This window comes from Corapipo altera, unplaced genomic scaffold, assembly GCF_003945725.1.
Source record: "Corapipo altera isolate COAL_440 unplaced genomic scaffold, ASM394572v1 61, whole genome shotgun sequence".
Taxonomy (NCBI): Eukaryota; Metazoa; Chordata; class Aves; order Passeriformes; family Pipridae; genus Corapipo; species Corapipo altera.
The window spans coordinates 2,921,215-2,942,988 of record NW_020884910.1 but is presented as its reverse complement, the minus strand read 5'-3'; the positions used below and the strand labels follow the sequence as shown (position 1 = coordinate 2,942,988).

The 21,774-nt window shown below is 44.0% G+C and overlaps 1 protein-coding gene across 8 annotated transcripts in view; it reads left to right on the top strand.

Moving 5' to 3' along the window:
* LSAMP (limbic system associated membrane protein) overlaps positions 1 to 21,774 on the top strand; it is a 1,002,030-nt gene that overhangs the window by 828,035 nt on the left and 152,221 nt on the right. For all 8 annotated transcript variants that reach the window (XM_027653694.1, XM_027653696.1, XM_027653691.1 and 5 more), the window contains one exon: positions 7,646 to 7,878. In XM_027653694.1, coding sequence (XP_027509495.1) covers positions 7,646 to 7,878 — 233 coding nt within the window. The remainder of the gene's footprint in view (positions 1 to 7,645; positions 7,879 to 21,774) is intronic.

Genomic DNA, 21,774 nt, shown 5'->3' with positions numbered 1-21,774 from the left:
GCCCGTGACCGGAGACAGTTGTTCCAGATGCGTGCCTTGGAATGGCCAAAGACCTGTCCAAGGATTACCTGACTACACTATAAAGAGATGGAGAGTATTTTCTAGGTATGGTGGAACACAAGAAAATCTGACACTGTGGCGGTAAGCCTCACTCTGAGGCTTTTCTATATTTCGAAGTTCTAAACCGTGCTGGGATGTGGTTGGGATAGAGTTAACTTTGTTCATAGCAGCTCGTATTGATATTTTTAAGAAGGTTCCTCTGCAGGAATGGATGTGGACTGAAGTTGTTTATGCAGGTATACTGATCCCCAGAAGACGGGAAGAGCAATAAATCATGCCAGTGTAAGTTCCTTTATTCTGATATAGTTACATCCATCCCTTAAGAGTACTGGCATAAAAATCACTGTAATTTTGGGCTTGATTTCTGTTGTTTTTTGTTTTATTTTGTTTTGTTTTTTCCTACACAAACAGGAACCTATATTCTTAAATAGTCATTTAAACAGAAAGAAAGCCCATATGAGACCAGCTGTGTGTCTGCAAGTGAGAGCCCATGCAGCTATCTGTCTTTTTAAGCTGGCATATTTTTGTGAATTCCCTTGGGTTTCATTTTCCATCCGTATCACATGGACTGAGAGATGAGGATGCTTACAGCACATGAGCAGTTCTGCACTGATACTCATCTTTGCTGGTTGCAATTCTTTTTGCTTTCATTTAAAAGAGTTGATGGGAGACATAGTGAGACAGGAACATTTCTGTACAAGGCATTGGGGACTCCTCATCTAAAAAATATGGGTACAAATTCTGGTCATGAAAGAGGAATTCAGACTGGAGCAGGTGCTGAGAAGGGCTACTGGGCTGTTTAGGGCAATGGAGAGTTTATCATACAAGAGGAAACCAGGAGAATTTGGCTTGTTGAGTCCAGCAAAATGAAGGCTGAGAGGGAATATGATTGCTCTCTGTGAACACACTGGAAGATAAACACCTGGGAGAGAGAAGACCTATTTAAGCTAAAGGATGGTGTTGGCATGAGAGGGGATGGATATAAGCCAGGCATGAATAAATCTAGACTTAGAGTTAGAAAAAAAGGTTTTAATCAGCAGAGGAGACAGACTTTGAGCAGCCTGACCTACAAAGCACAGAGAGGATACACCCCATCAAACACACTAGGATAAAGTAGGAATGAAGTACATCTCTAAAAAAGATGATAAGGTACAGCTGGCTGTGCCTGCAGAGGCTGGGGCTTCGTGACCTGGTGAGCCTGTCCTAGCCTCATGCTTCCATAGTGATAATTTACTAGAGGATGAACAGAAGTGCAGGCATCCTATCATCCATGCACCCTCCCAATAGGTGAGTGGCCAAAAATTGTCACCTGAGTGCTGAGTTACCCAGGGAGCTGCAGACAGGTGTGACGACCAAGGTCACATAATAATAAGCTGAAAGAAAGCGTGGGCTGAACAGATGCAGCATTTCCCCCTCCTGCCAGTTTTCCAGCGCAGGACTAGGTTTAAGCAGTAGTTTTCTAAATCCCTCTGAGGGCCTGTGTTATCATGCTGGCAGTGGTGACTCAGGAGCTATTTATGTCACATTTTGGGAATCCATCCTGCTGTGGAACAGCTTTTGCTCTCAAACAGTGACCCTGCTGTGTGTCATGGCACGTAAGAATAGGAGTAGCAGCTGTACCAGGCTGGGGAAAGAGAGGAGCAGTGGCAGTGGGAAGGAGAATTCTGAGCAACACCTGATGCCCATGTGCATTCAAGTTCAGCAAAACGAGGCTTTTGGTGCTTGGCTGAAAGGAAATTTCAGATGTTTTGTTGATGTGGTCACCCACTGCCATCCATTTAATGGGCTCTTGCCTTTGCAGAAATGAAGACATGTTCAGCTGTAGGTATTGTCTGTAGCATGTCCAGCTGAGGAGAGCCTGATCTGGAGCAGCGGGAACCACCCAGGGACAACAGCTCTTACACTGCTCCACTCTACTATGTGTTCCTTTGTGCTCTGCCAGTGTACTCCTCTGATGGGGACTGCACGCCAGGGACAGAGCTCGCTGCTGCAGCAGCAGCGCTGCATTGCTCTTGAGATGCTGGCAGGGTCCAGCACTGCAGTGGCGTTGCAGGGCCTGGCTGGACTCTTCCCTGAGCACCCTGCCTGGGAGGGTCAGGGCTCGCATGCCTGTGGTCTGTCCTTAGCCATTACTCCCACATCACTGCTGGGCCATAGGCTGCACCCTTGCTGCCTCCTTGGCTGACCATGGCTGTGCTCCAGTCCTTGCTTGCCAGGCAGGGAAGGACTGAATTGCTCGAGGAGACAAGATGAAACAGCAGGAGCGTGATTTGCTCTTGAGCTTTCCTCACAGGGCTGGGAGCAGTACTGTGTTTAACCACCGCATTAGCTTTCCAGGATCATACTTTGCAACACAACGGAGAATTTGTCTTGCACGTTCAGAGCTGGCAGCCGGGAGCTGACTTGCTTTGTGCCGAACAAGCCGTGTTTGATCCCTCTCTCTTTTCCCTCCTGCCATTTTGCTGCCGGGGGTAGAGGGCAGTGGGGGAAGTTGTTAGCTGGATCTTGTGAGTGTATGTGAAGTGAGAAGATTAGAGCAGGCTCATCACAGAGCTGAGGTGAAGGCAGGATATCTGATGCAGGGTGGGTTGTGACATCCTCTGGCAGAAGGGGGTCATGTCCCTCAGTGAGTGTAATGGGGTGGGTTTTGGGTGCTTAATTGTGTGTGCAGCAGACTGCTGAGTTTGGACCTGCTGCACAGAGTTTGTCTTACAGAAGAGATGATCAAAGGGTTAACGGAGAGAAGATGATTAAAGAAGAGTATGGGAATTATGGCACAGAGCTGTCACCACAACATGCTTTTGAGAAAGAGGGCAGAAAACACAGTATCTAAACCCACTATATATTTTTTTTTCCCCAAAACGAGGTAAGAGCTGTGTCTTGCTGCAGCACACCATATTTCATTAATCCTGGAAGCTTGCCTCTTCTAACTAGTGGGGCTCTGGCAGAGAAGTGGGGGATTGAATCTGCTGTAAAAAAAAAAAGTTTATTTAGAGTTACAGTAACAATTAGAAAACCCCAGACAATTATCCCAGGTTCAAGATGACACAACATATCATTGATAATGCTGTAAAACTCCCATCGTGTTACAGTAATAATTTAAACAGGAGCTTCACGGGGTCCTAAAGGGCTCCCTTCCTGCCTCTTCATCACTGTAGGCTCTAAATATCATTCACTCCTTCACAAGGAAATGAAATACCCCCGCTCCATCTCCATAGGCTAGGGCCATAGCTGCTGTTCTGTTCTCTCTGAGGCATAATGGGAAAAATGTTGCTGAGACCCCAGTTCTCATGCATCTTCCTCCTCCTTCTCCTCACCCCTTGCAGTGCCCATCCTGGCAATGGTGCAGCCAGCCTGGGGAACCCATGCAAGGGTTTTCCAACTAAATGCCGCCTCTCAGCAGCGTGCCCGTCTGTTCGCCAGAGGAAAGAGAGGGCGGAAAGCTTAGGGCCGAGAGCTGCTGGAGTGACAGGCACAACATAAACTGCGATGAGTGTTACAGCAACATGCTGGGAAATCAATGCACTGAGCAGTGGTACCTCGGCGGGAGGAGGAGCAGCAGTCACGGGGGCTGGGATTCAAGCACCGAGACTCGAGTGAAACGGAACAGGTGGTGAAACCTCCAGCCTTGGTGTTCAGCAGGAGGGGAGATGTGGATGCCTGAGCCTCAATCTCCTTTTCTTTGCTCACTTTCCTACCTATCAATAGGCGCAATGTAATGTGATGTAATGTAATGTAATATAATACTTCCAAGACGGGGAAAAAAAAGACATCTTCTCTATCCAGATGGAGTTTTCTTTGGAGTCTACGAAGGCAGGTTTGCAGGAGTACTGCTTTGGCCCAGAGCTGTGCATTAGATTGGCAGACGTGGGAGAAGTGAGGACCAGCAGCAGGGCCTACTCCTGGTTCCTGCCCATCCCCCTGCCAGATGTCCTGTCCCATTCTGATATTCAGGGACCAGGAATGCTAGTGGGCAGCTCTCCATCCCATTCAAGGCAATGATTCCTACTGAAAGTCCAAAAGGATTCCCCTGCAACAAAAGCATCACCCGCTCCTCTCCCTCCTGTGGCATGGCTCAGCCCCACTGTCTGCATTTGCATGTGAGGAAACTGAGGCTGAGGGAAGAGTGCAAGGATGACCTGGCTTCCTTTCTCCATGTCCAGTTTTCAACCATCTTCTCCTGGCTGGTTGTTATGCAGTTGTTAGCCACTGTGTGAGAGCTAGAAATGCATCTGTAGCAGGTAAAAATGATGCTGTCGCTAAAAAACCTCAGGTGTCATACTTGGCTGTGTTGCAGTGATTGTGCAAGGCATGACCACCGCCACTCACTGGTCCTCTTGTTAGCCACCTCAGAGATGTCAAGAAATTAAACCTGAAACTGTAAGGACAAGCAAAATTAATGGATCACAAATCGTTTATTAGCTTTCACTGATGCTGATGGTAATGCTTTCAATAAGCCTAATGAGAAGTGTTTGACTGTCTCTGTGAACTTGATTATTGATTATTAGTGAACGATAAGAGTCATTTGATATCTTGCTGATGCCATGCTCCTATTGCTTTGCAGTTAAAATGTCAGTTAACATGCCATTTAATATTCTATTAGTATTGAATTAGCACTTATTACACTGTGAAAATCATCACCATAAATCCTTATTAAAGCGTGATCCATACAGCTGGGTGGCATCTCTGGCAGACTAAGAAGGTGCATGTGTGCAGACAGACGTACTGAGATGCATCATCCACATAGATGCATGTTCAGAGCATGTCGGGACTGGGAATTTTCACATTTGTACGCTGATTTTCCCTGACAGTGTGAGAGGAACATGTATGGTGAACAGAGAGCTCAAATCCACTTCACTTATGTTTCCCATTTTCTTCATTTCTTTCCGCCCTTCCCTCCTTTTTTTATTTTGGTAGCACTTGCTAACTTATTTCACGGGCATTTGCAAGGTTTTCTGACTACAGCTATTGACCACCGTCTAGGGCTGACCTTGATGGGTGTAGGACAGGTAATTACATGTTTTCTCTTCAAAAGAGAGGAGGGAGAGTCCCCAGGTGAGCATACCCTCAGAAGGGAGAGGACAAGGCTTTGCTCTGACTATGGTACTGAGCTGTTACTGACATGAGGCATATGACAGGGCCTCTTTGCTCCCTCCAAAGAGAGTTTTATAATGACTAGGTGCAGGACAGAGCCATGGAGGGCTGCACTATAGGTTTGGAAAGCAGCCTGGCAGGGCTGGTGCAGTGCCCTGGATCTGCTGGAGCCCAGCAGCACATACAGGTGTTCTGGAGGATTTTCAGAAGTGACTGAGAACCTTCAGCTCCCACTGACTTCAGCTGTTAAACTGCTTAGCTTTTCACCACCAAAAGACCTAACTCCTGATTCTTGGTGCTGTTACAACTCTACGCAGAAACTCATGTGCAAGAGGGCTCGTGACCCTTAGACAGCCAGCTCTGGAGGCAGTCTGGATGTTCCTACAGGGCTGCTGCTCCCAGATCTGGGGCACACTGCCCTCCTTGGGTCCTTTCTTTCACCTCCTGTCAATGCTGATTACAGCCTGGGACAGCCAATGCAACTAGAGTCATGCCCCATTGTAGTAGTACTGTTTTCTACATGTAAGTGGCTGCTCATGGATTCCCCTGCCTCTTTCTATTTGACAAAAAGCAGCTTTTTAAAAACAACACAGCTCTCACACCTGAGAGCTCACCTCAGGGGCAAGTGCCTGCCTGTTTGGGAGGGTGAGCTCTGGCCTGAGGGCCAAACCCTCTCCCCACCCTTGGCTGGATGGCACTAGTAAGGGACAGGATCTGTTGGGCTGCTCTCTAAAGCAAATGTTTGTTGGATCAGACAGAGCTGCTTACAGCTTGGCCAGCAGTGTGGTGAGCCTCTCATCGATGCTCACACAGCTTGGCTTTCCTCCTGCCCACAAGTAACCCCAGAACAACTTGGACACAGCATCCATGGGCATGCCAAAAGGGAGTGGGTGAGAGGTGCCGGCCATAATGGTAGGGTCACATCACAAGGGATGGCAGCTGCAGCACAGCGTGAATGAAATGCATTCAAATAGAGGAACTTGGAAAATGTCTGACCAATGCTAAAAGGCTGTACAAAAGCCTACTGTCAAATATTTGTCTTATCTTGAAGCAATAATCTTTATCCTCTCTCTTTTCTCTTTCAAATACAACACACGCATGAATAGTGAATAGGACACAATCCTGTGCAATGTGATCTAGAAGACTGCTTGAGCAGGGAAGTTTGACCAGATGACCTCACTGTGGTCCTTTCCAACCTTACCCATTCTGTGATTTTGTAGCAGTGGTAGGGAGAGGTGCTGGCTTATTTGGACGCTGTGACACTGTGGGCAAAGCTTTGAGAGGTGAAGGAGCAACACCTCTGGAGACTGAGCTTCCCCATTTATCCCCAAAACAAATATGGTGTGAGCTGCTGCAGGGCAAACCCTCTCAGTCTATCTGGGCCCACCCTGGTGGGTACAGCTGCCAGGAGGAAAGAGCAGTTATGTCTCTATGTTTTCTTCAGCCCTGGTCCTCTTGAATAAGACACAGCTGAGAGTGAGCAGGACATGCCTCATCATTGGCATCTCCTAATCTCTTCTGCGCAAGTCTTCTGGTGATGGGAAGCAATGCAGAGCAGGTGCCTTTGCCAAAAGTATATTTATCTTCACAGCACCTTGTCCACTTTGTCAAGAAACAAAATACTTCTCATGCAGTTGCAACAGGGTTAGCCAGTCCTCTGCCTTGTGATGGTTGGCAGTTGGGGCCATGGCAGTTGCTGCTCCTCCTGCTGCTCCTCTGCTTGCCACCTCTAGCTGTCATTCCTCCTCTCCTGTCCACCTGAGATCTTCACAGGACGTGCTGCGTGTCTCATAGGGATGGCAGTGACACCCTGCAGCCTCTCCTTTTCAGTCTGAGATCTGCACTTGCTTGCACAAGCAGGCAGATGTGCATCAGCGGGGAAGGGTGTGTGTGTGTGTGTGTATGTTAGAAGGGTAAAGTTTGAGCAGTGAATCCCTCTTTCGGCAAACCTATTTTTGGTCAGAGGGATGTAGAAGGGAGATATGCTATAGTTCTGTCCCCCTGTGCTGCTGAAACTGAGGGATGGAGGAGCTGTGCCCTGAGCTGACAAAGCTGGAGCCCTGAACCTTTGCCCTCCAGGCTGGAAGAAGTCTGGGAGTGTAACTCTCTTGTATACTCAACTTTTGAAGGTGAGGGAAAAGCACAGGAAGAAGTACTTCTCACCTTTCCCACTGTCAGGGTTAGAAGGGATTTGGTGATCAGGATCTCTTTTGGCCTTCCAAAGTAACTTTTGGTGCAGATATAAAGAAGAGAGAACAGGAGACATGGCTACCTCAAATCCCATGGTTTCATTAACTAAAAGTTCCTGAAGCCCTTAAAAATCATTGTGAAATACATGTCCATGGGACAGCAATGATGAGAAGATGCTGTGGTTCACTGACAAGGCAGGAATGTGCTATGAAATTTCTAAGGAAAGTAGTAAAGGGGAGGGACAAAAAGGAGATGATGGAGAGGGTTGTTATCTCCTGCTCACCTTTCTCATCCTCTGCAGGTGTTATGTAGAAGACAGAAGCTCCAAGGTGGCCTGGTTAAACCGTTCCGGCATCATTTTTGCTGGAGAGGACAAGTGGTCCCTGGACCCTCGAGTAGAGCTGGAGAAGAGAAACCCCCTGGAATACAGCCTGCGGATCCAGAAAGTGGATGTCTATGATGAGGGGTCCTATACGTGTTCAGTGCAAACACAGCATCACCCCAAGACTGCCCAGGTTTACTTGATCGTGCAAGGTAAGCAACATACCTGTTAAGAGAGCAAAGAGCAAAATAAACAGTGAGTGAGGGGATCTGTATCTTTCTTAGAGAAACTCCAGCCTGTGTATCGCTTATGTTTACAACAGGAGCCAGCAGGACTGCCCCCTTCCACTGCAGCACAGCATGGCTTTACTCTGCTGTCAGTTTGTCCTTTTAAAAGTGGTGACAGAGCAGGGGACACCAGTGATGCCAAGACATATTCTAGTATAATGCAAACCTGGCTCCTTGCTCAGGTTGTTTTGGCACTGAGGGGAAAGCATTTGTTCATAATGACACTTGTCAGAACATTGTGCTTGCTTCATCTCTTCCCAGACAACCCTCTGGTTTCTTCGCCTCCTCCTTCCTCCTCAGGTTTTCTTTCTTTTTTCTTGTGTCAACAAGCTACTGTGCTGTGTTTTTTGGCCTTCCATTGTCAACTCTTTGCAAGGCTGGGGGATTAATTTTTCTGGGTGTTTTTCTGTGCTGGGTCATTGGTTTGCAGGGTGTGCTGTCACTAGGCATGTGTAAAACCTGGTACCTGAGATAGCTGCCATGTACCTTATGTTGCCCTCTCCTTTTTTAGCTGCCCTCCTCCTGTGTGGGTTGTAGGGAACTGGAAACTTGCCAAACCAACACTGTCCTATCTGTTTGCCTGCATTTATGGTATTACAGACAGTAAACACATTAAAAGGTTCACCAATTACTGGTAAGGGCATTAGTGAGTTTACTAGTTCCATCCTGTCCTGACCAGAATACCAAACAAGTGAGTTTACTCAGTTTTGTTTTGTTTTTCTTTTGATCTTCAGGCCATTGTGTCCATCTGCCCATTTATCTAAAATATTTATAGAGCAGCTTAGGTGATGGGTATGTATAAATGCATTTGATACATGTTACAGATATGTTCAATTTCTACATTATTTTTCAGGCTGGGGTTTGTTATTTCTCCTGATTTGTCTAGTAACGCATAAGGCTGTAGATTTTATTCCTCTCAGCAAGTTTTTTAATTGCTCTGGATATAAATGCATGCACGAAGGAACTTTCCCTCTTGCTGGTACTGCTTGGCAAACCAGGGGGCTAACTAGCTTACCAAGTGTTTATCTGCAAGGTGAAGAAGTCCAGACATATGGTCAGAGGTGATGCTTTACACACAAGAGTAGTGAGACAGAGGGCTCCTGGTTTGCCTTGCACAAAATCCTCCCCAAGCAGCATGAAGAGCAGCACACACCAGCACACAGAGCAGCTCTCCTGGCCTGGCTGAGTGTTTGCTGGAGTGTGCCTGGTGTGAAATGCACTGAGCAGCCCTGGAGCTGTACCCTGCCTCGCTGCTCGCTGTAGCAGTGCATAGCTGACTGTCTGGAGGTGGTTTATTGCTGGTAAAATCTTGCAGCACACAATTTCCATTTAACTGTCAAGAAAAATATAGGGATAAATGAATTTTAGAGCCATGCACATGTATTATTAATTTTATTTGTACCTATTAGGTATGGGCCTAAGCAGCAAAATTGAGTTCTCTAGCTTAGCTTTCACCTAAATATATAGGTATCCGGCTCTGAACTACTGCCACCTTTCTGAGAATGAGAAAATTTAAGTTTTGACACACCTAAACTCTGGATGCCTGTAAACAAGGTATCTGTGGGTAATCATGTTCTAATACCTGCCACAGATTTAGCCAAAGACCTGTTGTGATATCATGGTTACTATAATCCTGTAGTTAGGTGAAATTCATAGCTTTAATTTTTCTAAAACTAAATTTCATCTGAAAAAAACCCAAGCAAAATATAAATAAAAAATCCTTTACAAATTGGAAGAGTTAGTCTCATTTTAAACCATGTTTTAAAAATAATCTTAACTAATAAAACTAATTTATTAGAAAAAATATATTTTACAATCCCTTTTGTCTCTGAGTATCATATAGTCATATTGATTGCTATTTTTCTCAGATTTGCAGGTTGTCTGCCTGAAAAATAGTCTGCGGTTAGTACAAATTAAAGGAGTTTGGATATTGAGTCATGCTAAGCTTGTTATTTATTTAATGTAGTTTATTTACTTCTTGTGGTTTTGTGTTCATAAATTTCAAAATGTAGGCTATATAAAGCTCTGGGCATCCCAAATATAAAAATAATTAAAAAAAGAAAATACAGCTCCGGAAACATTAAATGACAGGGTGGTCAACTGATCTGCCTGCTAATCTGTGAAGACAATTTCTGGAATGATGGTCAGTGATTCCCTTCAAACAAGCCTAGGGAAACAGAAACAAGCCAGGGTCAGAGACACCTTGCTGTCTTTGTGCACACAGTTGATGCCTGGATTAGCCAGTGAAAGATACTGCAATGATAGTTGCTCATGCCCTGGAAACAATAAGCTGTCTTAGGGCCATGCCCAGGCTTCCTGTTCTGCTCACTCAGCACTGTCATGGATTTTTCTGATCCCCTCTGCACTGTATCCTAAAGACAAGTCCTTTATCTCCCCTGGTTCAACTCTCTCATCTGTCTATCCCCTGTGGAATCCAGCCTCTATTACCCCTAGAAACAATTGGGATAGCTATACCAGAGACTAAGAAATGAGTAGGCAGATACTAGAGGGCTGTTGGAGCCCTTATAACTAGAGACCACTCCATGTCCATAATGCCAGCTGAAATAGATGGGCTTCGGTGTATCCTGAGGATACACCGCATTTAGGTCACTGCAGTCTAATGGAGTTGCCTTCTAGGAGCAGGTCCTTTGCTTCCTTGAGAAAATCAGCTTTCTCCAGGGTGAGCTCTGCTTGGTAACCTCTGCTGGCCAGAGATGCAGAAGTATATCACAGAAAGAGGGACATCACCTCTCTAATGTGTGTTCCTGTGCCCTTCAGTATTTCCAAGGGAAAAGCCACTTCTGGTTTGTCAGCCAGCACCAGTCTCTATATAAAAGCCTACTCAGTCTGCTCCTTTCCTCTCTTAGGTGTTTATATCCACTAATAGTATCCTTCTCAACTGGGGTGTATTGCTGACATCTAAAAGGATGTAATTAAACAACACAAAAAAAAAATCAGAACTTCATGGACAGCTAAAAGTAGAAAAAGTTTTCTTCATAGGTCTTTCCTGCTTTTCAAACATAAAGCCAACTCTGCTGGTAGAAGTAGGCATTCACTGCCAAAAGATTCGTCAGTGCAACTGTGGCCATCTCTTCTGTCTTTCTGACCCAGGTGGGCAGCACTGCTTGCAAGGTGGATTGCACTGGAGCGAACTGTGTCTGCCCAACTCGGTTTTTACCAGATGCTGGTGCTGCACTCTCTGCACTGGAATGCATACATGAAGAGAATGCTCTGAACCACCACCTCACTCAAAGCACTTTGTGCTGTTTCAGTTGGAGTGTAATGGCCACTAGCAAATCTTTCTGTTTCCTACCCCAGATATTTCTGTTGGTGTCTGATCAGAAGAGTAAACATTTGGAAGGACTTGCAAAAGATGGTCTGGTCCCTCTCTATGCAGTGAGACAAGACCAGCTCTACAGTGGTTGCCCCTAACATGTATTTTTTGAAGACACCCTGTGCGTGCATAGCTGGTGCATGTCCGTTATTCACTCTCCTTGCATTTGAAAAACCTTTAGTAATGTATGATTCAAATTGATTTTGCTGCCAATTATTTCTGGTCCTTCCAAGATATGTGGTGGTTATTTCTCCTCCTCTTCCTCAGAACTACCTTTTATCTGCCCGAAACCCATTAATTCCTGTGTCTCAGATGCCTCTAGTCCAGCTTAACAGGCTCACTGTTTCTCACAGGTCCAGTTTTCCAATCTTTGTGTCATACATATTTCACTACTGTTTGATTTGTCTACATGTTTTCTTAAATTTACTGTCCAAACCCAAGAAAGGAGTTCCAGTTCAGGATTCAGTCATGCAGATACAAATACCAGCCATGTTTTCCCTATCACACTTCACTTACCTAACCCCAGAATGAATGAGATTTACCTTTTTTTTTATAAGAGTGCCTCATTACTTTCACTTAGTCTCTCTGCAGCTTTCTAACCCTCTCTTACTGGTCTGCAGCACAGTCTGCATCTCATTCTCCACTTCTGTATTTGAACATTAATTGTTTTTCCCCCTTCCTGAGCACAGTGCTTTGTGCTCGCTGTTGCTGGATGCCATCTGGTTGGTTTCTCCATGGAGACCGCTTCTTCAATTTACTTATGATCCTGGTCTCCAAAGCACTTGCAACTGCCCCCAACTTGGTGTCATCACAAAAGTCAGATGACTTCTTTCTGTTCCTTCATGAAGGTGTTAATTAAAGTATTCAAGAGATCAGGACACAAAAGCAGACTGTGGTAGGAGCCCACAAAAACCTCCATCCCTGGTGGATAACGATCTGTTGATTGCCGCTCTTTGAAGCATCCTGATGGTGATTTAACATCCGCCATATTCTTGTAGCTTGTTGAAGACTGTCAGGTCTTCTGAAGTCAAGATATATCTCATAATCACACATACTGCTCCTGCATTATCTGCTATGCCAGATATCCTACAAAAAAGGGAAATGAGGCTGGGGTAGCATGATATGTGCTTGCCAAAAGTACATTGCTTATTTTTTCTTTCACTCTGTTATTATCCTCTCGGTGCTTATAAATGGGATGTTTAATCATTTGTTCCAGTATGTTGAGTGACTTGTTCCAACAGGGACACAGTGACTGCCCCTTTCCCAGCATTACCTTGGCTTCTTGTTCTTTTAGGGTGATATCCTCATGCCCTTCTCAGGCATTAAATATCAAATGAGCAATCTCTATAGTCCTTACTTATCTCATCGGGGTCACAGACACAAGGGCACAGAGGTTTTAGCATGCATAGTGTTTAAAAGTCCTGCAATAAAGAGATAGGCCTGTCCAAGTCAATCTAAAGGAATAACTCTATTAGGAGGAAGCAGATGGTTGCTATATTTGCTGTCCAGAGCCTTTACAGCTAGGCATCATTGTGAATGGAGGTGTTTGGGAACTTTTCAATGAAACGAAAACATTCCACTGTTTTTGACTTGTAAGTTTTAATTTAATCAGGAAGGTTTTAAAGGTCTGAGGTACTTTTTCTAGTCAAATTTGGGAAGACAAAAAGGTACAGCATTGCCACAGCCTATCTAAAAAATAGAGCATTCTGCTGAGGTATGAAGAACTCATGTTCACATTTTTGCTCAGAGCCTGGGACTCCTGCAGACTCACTAACATTTCTTGTGATTCCAAGTAACTGACTATTCAAACATGTGGGCTCTCCCTTGGTTTAATGTTTATTTCATGAAAAAAAATAAATGAAAAGGCTTTGTCATTTTTGCAAAACAAAAATTTAGAAAATGTCAGCAGCAAATGTTCACTAAGAGGAATGCTTATTTACTGTCCTGTCTTAATCACAAACCTAAAGTCAAACGCATAGCAGCTAAGGCAAATTCCTACAATTTTCTTTCTAACTGATAGGCATTAACGTGTGATAAAAAGCACAGAATGTAGCCTTTCTCCATTATGAATTGCCTTTGTAGAGCTCCTTGCTTGCAAAGATTCAGACTCACTAGTCATTGTTACAAAGTGGTATAAGGATGTATTTGTTGCTGCTGGGATTTAACCATAGAAAAATTATTAATAACTGTGAGTAGAATCGCTGTGCCTCCTCTCAGTCCACTCTCCTGAAATTAAAGAACTTTGTGCTGGTGACTGGTACAGCACAGCAGAGAGAGACCCTTTAGCCAGAAAGGAAGCTGAACCAGTCTGGCTTCCCCAGTGTGTGAACTGCTCTGCCAGTGAGCCCCTTGGTAAGAGCTGGGTCTAGGGCTGAGGAGGGAGGGTGTTGAAAGATGTGTAAATGTGGCTCTTAGGCACATGGCTTAGTGGTGGACTTGGCAGTGCTGGGTTAAAGATTGGACTCGTTGATCTTAGAGAGCTTTTCCGACCTAAACAGTTCTGTCATTCTATGATCTGCCCAGACCTTGCCTTCATTTCTGAGGACAGCAATGGGGAAAGATGATGCTTTAGACTTAAAGATTGTAGGAAAGGTCTCTGATCAGAACTGAAGCAAGGCACATGAGTGTGTATTCTAGGAGCCCGAAGTGGTGGTAACTTCTGCTGATCACCAGCCTGGGTCCTGAGCCAATGAGCCAGAGAGGGGAGTGTCTTCCGATCAAATGTAGATGTGACCATTGCAGTGGTTTATCTTGTACTCCCTTTGTGATTAGTGAGGAGGCAAGACTCTTTTCAGGCACAGCCCAGTTCATCCTTAAGTAGCCATCCAAAATTCATCAGATGAATTGACTAATGGAAATGTGATTGTCCCTTCCCTGGCTGTAGCAGGAAGCCCAGGGTGAGCAGTGCATTTGGTGCCATGAATCCTCTTGGCCTTTCCACACCTCTTTCAGTCAGTCTTCCCTGGAGTTTATTCCCTGCTAGAATATGTCGTTGGTGGCTGTCAGGACTTGCAGGGGGTTGCTGGGAGACTGGAGCCAGGCTGGTCTTGAGCTTAGCAGATCTGTGGTAGGAGCCCACCTACCCCTGGCATGCCTGGCCTTCCCACCTCTTCGTCCAGAACTGGAAGCAGAGTGGTTTGAAGAGATTTTTCCTTTGCTAGCTAGACAGTAAGGATGTTGGAGTCAGATGCTGTTCTCTGAGAGATTTTGACTTCCCCACTTTGTGGGTGCAGAGCCCAGCACTCGGAGGGATCTTTCTGAGCGGTAACACTGTAGTGTTTTTCATTCCAGGGAGTATGCAGTAGGTAAGAACAAGCATAGGCCACTTTGTCTTTTTCAGGACATAGTCCCAATGGGAAAATAGCAGCATATTTGGCATGCTGTTGCAAACAATAATGAGGTGACATGGGAATATGAATTTTCTGGGAAGTAGGAAAAAAAAGATCATTTTAGTGGGAATGGTGGGGGAGGAGAAAAAAAAAAAAGGTTGGAGGGAGGAGATAAATTCAGGTTACTACAGGGACTGGAAGAGGCGAGTCCAGTATGCTTGGAAGGAAGTGACAGCAGATCAGTTTGATGGGGAAAATAAACTGAGAGAACAGGGAATAATCTTGGGGAACTGAAGGATGTCAGATCTTGCTGCACCCCTTTTGCTGTTACCATGGACCTTAATTTCTTACCAGCAAAATAATTCCAGAATGTGAGGCACTCAGTAGTATTGGTGGCAATTTTTCTAGGTTTTCCATGCTGGTTTGTTTTGGCAAACTCATAAATTGCAGGAAAATGCACCTGGTGTTTCATAGGTTATCAAGGAACTTCCTTCCACTCCCCATCTAGTATTTTTATTGCCTCCCCATAGTGTTCTGATGCTCTTAACTTCTGTTTTCCTATCTCCAGGCATGTCTGGAATGTTACTATGCATCACCAGCTTTGGCTCATTATATTGGTTGGATCTTAGCACTTCCTAGTGCATAAATCAGGAGTTTTTTCTGGAAATATTTTGGTGCTTGCTTTGCAGGTGCAGGCAGGAGACAAAAACAGAATACTTCAAAAAATGCTTACTCATTTTGGAGAAAGAAGTATAGCACAAAATATATGGAATTCTTTCATATGGCTGGGAGGAAGGATCTTGGTATGATAATCCAAGTCCTTAGTAATATAAATCAGCTTAGCTTGAGTGGTCTCTTCAGAGCTGTATCAGCTGACTTTGTGTGATTTTGTCAGATCAGCTGATTCTAGATTCAGACCAGTCCTTTGAAAGATTTTGCCTTGTTATTTCTCAGTCTGATGGTCTCAGTCTACAGTCCCAAGTCTTAGCCCAGACTGTAAGACAGGGGAGCTGGGACAATATTTTTTTTCTCAGCTCCAAACACATCAAGAACTTAGTCCCACGACCAAGTCCACTAGTCCCTGAGAGAGTGCAAATAACCATCAGTTTTAAAGCCAACTGTGTTCCTGCTCCCACTGCTGGAAAAAAGCTGTGGTAGCACAATAGGGTTGCCTTGACTTGTTGCAAGCCTTGAAATTTGACCCAATTTGTCCACAAGAGGATATGTCCTCTTAGACATCCTAAGTCATAGATTGCCATTCCCTATTCCCTCCATCATGACCTGTGTCTTGTCAGTAGTGAGTGAATAATATTTTTTTGCCACATTCTCTTGAGATCTCTTTGTAGAAAAATGTGTTAGTATAATCAGGAATAAATATCTTGCTCATTTTACATAGCAGGCCTGTAACTGCTTAGTAGCTTGAAAATGAGTAAAAATCTGTTTTTTAAAAATTCTCAAAAAGTTCTGATCTGAAGCTTTGGATTTCTAACACAAAATAATGAGAAAAGATACATAGCTAGTCTCTATTAGATACTTAAGGATCAGCTTGTCTCTTTACTTGCAATGTGGATGTAAGCTAGGGTTAATCATGCTCCACATTTCTCTGTCTCAGCTCAACCTTTTCCATAACTTTACTGTCCATTTTATTTTCTTTCTTCCAGCTGAAAGAAACACTGCCAGGTTGAGATTAGCTAGATTTGTGGTTTGCTCAGTTGAGCTTTTATTATATCCAAACCCTAGAGGTACTGAGAGCAGCTTGGCTTCCCGAGGAAACAAGGGTGTATGGGTTTATTTATATGGTTATGCTGTTTGCTTGCCTTTCTGCTTGGCAGTCCTCTGCTCAGCTTACTCCAGCACCTCTCGTACCTGCTGTGACCTTGCCCCAACAAGAGCCCCTAAAATTCTCCCAGTGGACCTCTGTCTTCTGTATCCCTTACCAACGGGATGTGTAAAAGGCTGTGTGGTTGCAGGTTGGTTTGGAGCCATGCACATGCCAGCTGGTGGGGTGCCACCTTGCCTAAAACTGGTCAAGAACTCTGAAGGTTTTCCAAGGTATGAAGCATCAGGACCTAGGACACGTAGCTGTGGTAAAACAGACCTTGCAAATTCCAGTGTTTGTGGAACAGTGTGTTCTTTTTTCTGTTTACTTTATTTCATCGGTGCCAGTGGAGTCAATACTGCAAATCTGCCATGCTCAGAACTCCATATGGGATGAAGTTCCAGATTCCTGGGGTCCACCAGCTCATGCTCTTTGGTTTTGGCTGCTGTGGTGCTATCTACACTCATTGTAACTGTTTGTTACTGGATGAGAACCTGGATCAAAATCTTGATTCCACAGAAGTTAAAGGGAATTTTGCTTTACTGGAGCCAAGATTTCATCTGAAATTGGAATTGGCTAGAAACAGATTGTAAAATAAACCTAAATTGAGCCAGCAGTTCAAAAATAACATCAAGACTTATAGAAAGAAGCAAATTTCTTTCCTATCTTAAAAGCTTTCAACTTTACTCTTTAATATTAATTAATTACAGAAAGAAAGAAAGAAATCAGCATTTCAGGGAAGGGGAACAAGGAGACTCTCCTTTTAGAAGTGGCTCAAGGATTTGAAGAGTGGGAAGAAGCAGGCAGGCATGGTCTCTGTGCTGTGCCTTCCTACCACATCCTTGTGTCTGCTTGGTGGAGCCTGACTCCAGCTGACACACAGTAACTGTGTGCTCTTACCATTTATCTCTCTGCAGTTGCTGACCCTCATCACTCCTGAACGGATGCACAGTCTTTCTTTTTGGTGTATATGCATGCTATGCCTTGTAGGATAAGGCTCCAGCTGCTTTCCACAAAAACAACGAATGATAAATCATATTAGGTAATAGGTTTTCAGGGTTTAGATTTTCGTGGCTTTTTCAGAGCTGCAACTCTTCTTTTTATCTGTATAAACATTGGAATTGCTACCCCAGTAGCAGCTCCTTATTCACCAGAAAGTGAAGAAACATTCTGAGAAAATAATTACTTAATATCACATTTGCTGTATAGCTGCTAAAATGTCAGTAGTTGGTTGCTTGGGAAAAAAAAAATCCACAAAATAACAGAATAGCAGTTCCATTTAATAAAGCCTGAGACGTGATAGTTAAGGGGAAAAAATAACTTGCCAAATGTGCACACAACAAAATAGACAAAAAAGAAACAGATACTTAGACATATGGCTTCCATTTACAGAGTATTCAGACAGAGAGCACTTTCTCAAAACCCAACCACAGCTTTTGAAAATGTCTTTCAGAAAACAAATATTAGGTTAAGAAGTGTTACTCTCCAATAGAAAACAGGAAGAAGGTTGTTCCTGAGAAGGAAACAAAGATTGGCACTGGCAGTCAGAGGGAGCATGAGCACGTGGCTGCTCTTGCTGGCAGTGCTGGGTCTCTGCATGTCACAGCTCAGGCTGTCAGTGGGCAGACCTGTGGTAGCAGAAACTAAGCCCTGCTTGAGAAGTTGTAGTGGTGTGTGAAAGTCTGAGAATAAAATCAAAAGATCACATTTTTTCTACAAGATGCACTGGGAGTGCCATCATTTGCCTGCCTGCCTTTTCCTGAAAGGGCCTTTGGAGATCCCCAAATGGGATTTGTAAGCTTTCTCAGTTCTGATATCAAAAAATGGAGGCTGCTGAGGCTTGAGGAACACTACTGTTAAAATTCCCTCCTTCTTCATGTATCAGATTTCCCTTACATTTTCTATTTGATGGCATGATCTTGTGCTTCCCAAGTCTCATAAAATCTTCTAGGAATGTCTGAATTTATTATGTGGACCTATAAGAATGAGGAATGGTTCTCAAAAAATAAAACTTTTGGTGCTCCTTAAACAGAAAAGTAGACTACAGCTACATTTTTTTTCCCCATTCCATGAAGGTTACCTTTAAAAAAAAAATCTGTGGAGAAAAGAACCTGATAACTAGGGAGGTCCTCTTTAACAAAATGAGAATTGGATTTTGGTGATAAGTTTTAATTTAGGGCAAATAATTTAATTGGAATGACTCATTAATTTTGGGGTGCGTAAATTGGGCCTCTGGCAGCCTATTATCTTCTTTATTCCTTTCCGAGTCTTCTCTATCAGTAGTATAAGAAAAGCCTTTTGCCTTTAATAAGGTAAGGAGACACTGCTTTTGAATGTGTAGGGAAAGGACTGTCATGGTGCAATGATTTTAACGTAATGGCATCTCACCTTTAGGTGCCCTCAGCTTGTGAGATGCTCAGGCTGCAAGACCAGTGAGTTTGTTTTCACAGTGTCTGGGCATATGGATGCTCAGCTCTGCACAGGGTGTGGGTGATGTGGTGGGTCTGGGGCATCTACCCACAGTTGGCTTGGGCATAAGAGAGGTTAGTAGCACTCTGCCTGGGAGGGTGGTCATGAGCTGCCTGCTGGATGCTCTGTGAAAATTCTCTACAAGGAGACCAGAACTATGCTATCAGAAACAAATCTGTGTTAGGGCTAAAGTACTGTAAGCTGTACTCTGAGTTAGTGGGTGAGTGGGACATCTACTCATGTTTTGTTAGCTGGGAAGTTCAGCTCTCAGCTTTGATATGCAGCAAGTATATCCATTAAATTGTTAAGTGTAGACAGGCAAAGTAAAATACACTGAGTAAGGAGCCTTTTGCAGGGAGAGGAGCCAAGAAGCAAGATCCTAAAACTCAATTCCACATGGCCCTCACGCAGGTGCCATGGCAGCAGCTGTAGTCTGGAGAGTCTCTTCAAAATGATTGTCCCCTTGTTAAACTGATGGGAATGTGACTTTTGGGTATGTTCCTGTTTTGAATGCAAAAAAAAAAAAAAAAAAAAAATTAAAAAATTCTTTGAGAAGAAGTATGATAAATCTCCCCAAATAGCTACAGAACAGACTGTGCAAGGTAGAAGCCTTATGACCTTGACTATACAAATCCAGCTATGATTTTAGGGATTATGAATGCATAGAGCTCCCAATTCATGATTTTACCTGAAAGATTAATCCACTTGTTGACCTGTGGGAATGAGGTTAAGAACCAGAGTTCACAGGGAGACCACCACTCATGAATCTGTTTGAAGGGAGTGTTAACAGAGTGCCAATGACTGCTTCTACTGTGTTTTTAACTATCGTGAATATGTTTCACATAATTCATGTCATGCTTGTATTCCAGGAGAATATTTATAGCTGTGCAAAATCTGAGGACCACCTTGGAAATTGGTTTTACCTATACACTTTCTGTGGATAGTATCAGGGAAAGCCCTGGACTTGATGGCATAGATAAGCTCATGTTCCTGCCACTTGATGGTACTACCTTCTGGCGTGGATAGATCATGTCCACACTACATTGGGCACTGGTGGGAAGGGCTGGTCTCCTCCATGCTCACTGTCGTGACCCTGTGGCGCTCAGACATACTTATTTTTTGATTGCTTGATTTGTTATGTTTTCTGGTTAAAATTGCCTGAAATTATGTGAGGGCTGGGGCACAGTCTGGCAAACTGGTGCTTTTATAACTCGATGCCAAGAATGTGTGTTACATGGCACAAGAAGGTATGGAGGAATTTGAAAGCCCAGGGCATTGTTGTTGGAGGACTTTCACTGGTTGAGGAAGCCAAACTTGGCATTATTTGCATGTCTAGAGCATGCTGTCCTTATCAGCTGTGCCTGCTCCTCTTCTGAGAGGGGATGCACTAGTTCATTCCAGGAAAGACCCTGGGAGTGGTCTCATATTTGTGTGCATGGCTGTCCAAAGGACTGGAGCAAAACCAAGAGACTGTGGTTTGCTCTCTGGAGCAAAAGAGAACAAACCACTTTAGCAGTACAGATATTGCCATTCAAGGTCATAAAAGGTTCACCTCATTTTAACAAATCCAGGTTGTGTACATGGTGCTGCTAAATAAATTACACAGGTGTCCTATCAGAGACAGGACTAAAATCCGAGTCCAGAGATACACGTCTCTGTCATTGAGTCTTTTAAGTGTGACTCTCCTACTGTGTGGCATCTCTTGTCTGTATAGACATAAAGTCATGCCAATAGAAGTGGTATACTGCAGGTGAGATTCATCACACTTAATCTTAGACATCTGAGTGTTAGTAGCACAAATCTAAACTAGTCATCTGGCCCTCATCTGTAGTCTGCTGTGAGAAGTTGGCATCTTACTCTTTCTGCTGTCTGCCTTGAGATAATGTGATGGATCATCCTCCAGAAGTCCCTGTTACTTTGGACTACAAGAGGAATGAGAATGACTAACTTAGATTTACACAGCAAACTTCTTGATGCCTGAAATTTGGTGACATGAATCCACCCTGCATGCTGATGCAGGAAAGATGAAACTGTGTAGAAGACTAGTTCTGGAGACTCTGGCATTACCCACAATCTAATACTGTGTCCTCAGCTGCACTGACAGGTGTTGACTCTTCCTCTTGCCATAGCTTGGATTGTGTGATATTAAATAGTATAACAATACCTTTTGTTTTAGTCTATAATCTGTTCTTCATTGGATAATGCTTTCAGTTATAATCCCTGACATATTTACTTGTCCTTGCAATGGGCAGCTACATTCCCCTCCAAATCTCATGCTTTAAGCCTGACATAAATTCATACAAGCTCTCCCAGTAGAAGGTTGCTATCTCCTTGATTCGATACTCTTGCCTGCTGTTTCCCACAATGCCAGAGGGTAAGGGACTCCCCTGAAAAGATTTCTGCACTTCCTGCCACCAGCCCAGCATAGCCTGAGGCACAGACTATATTTTTCACAAGATGAGTAATGCTATTCTAGCCCAAATTATTCCAGGGTACTTCATTTTTCTTCTGGATTTCATGCTGCCCCGTCTCTCTAGTCCTTGAACTCCTTTGAGATATCACTAGTGTTAGACCCAAGTGTTTTTTACTATCTTCTTTCTTCTCCCTGGGGGTAGAATGATATAAGATTTTAAAAAGAAACTCCGATATTTATTCACGTGCACATGTAGTTCTAGGGAGCTGCAATGCCTGTTGCATACCAGTGCTGGGTGCTGCCATGCTTGTTTCCATCTCTGGTGCTGCAAAGTCCATTACTCCCTATGGATTTCCCTATGAAGTGTTGCCTTCTTTCTCCTGGGGTTCAAGAGCACACTGCTGACTGGTCTCCCAGCCCTTTCCACTCCTTTATAAAAACCCAAAAAACATCTCTC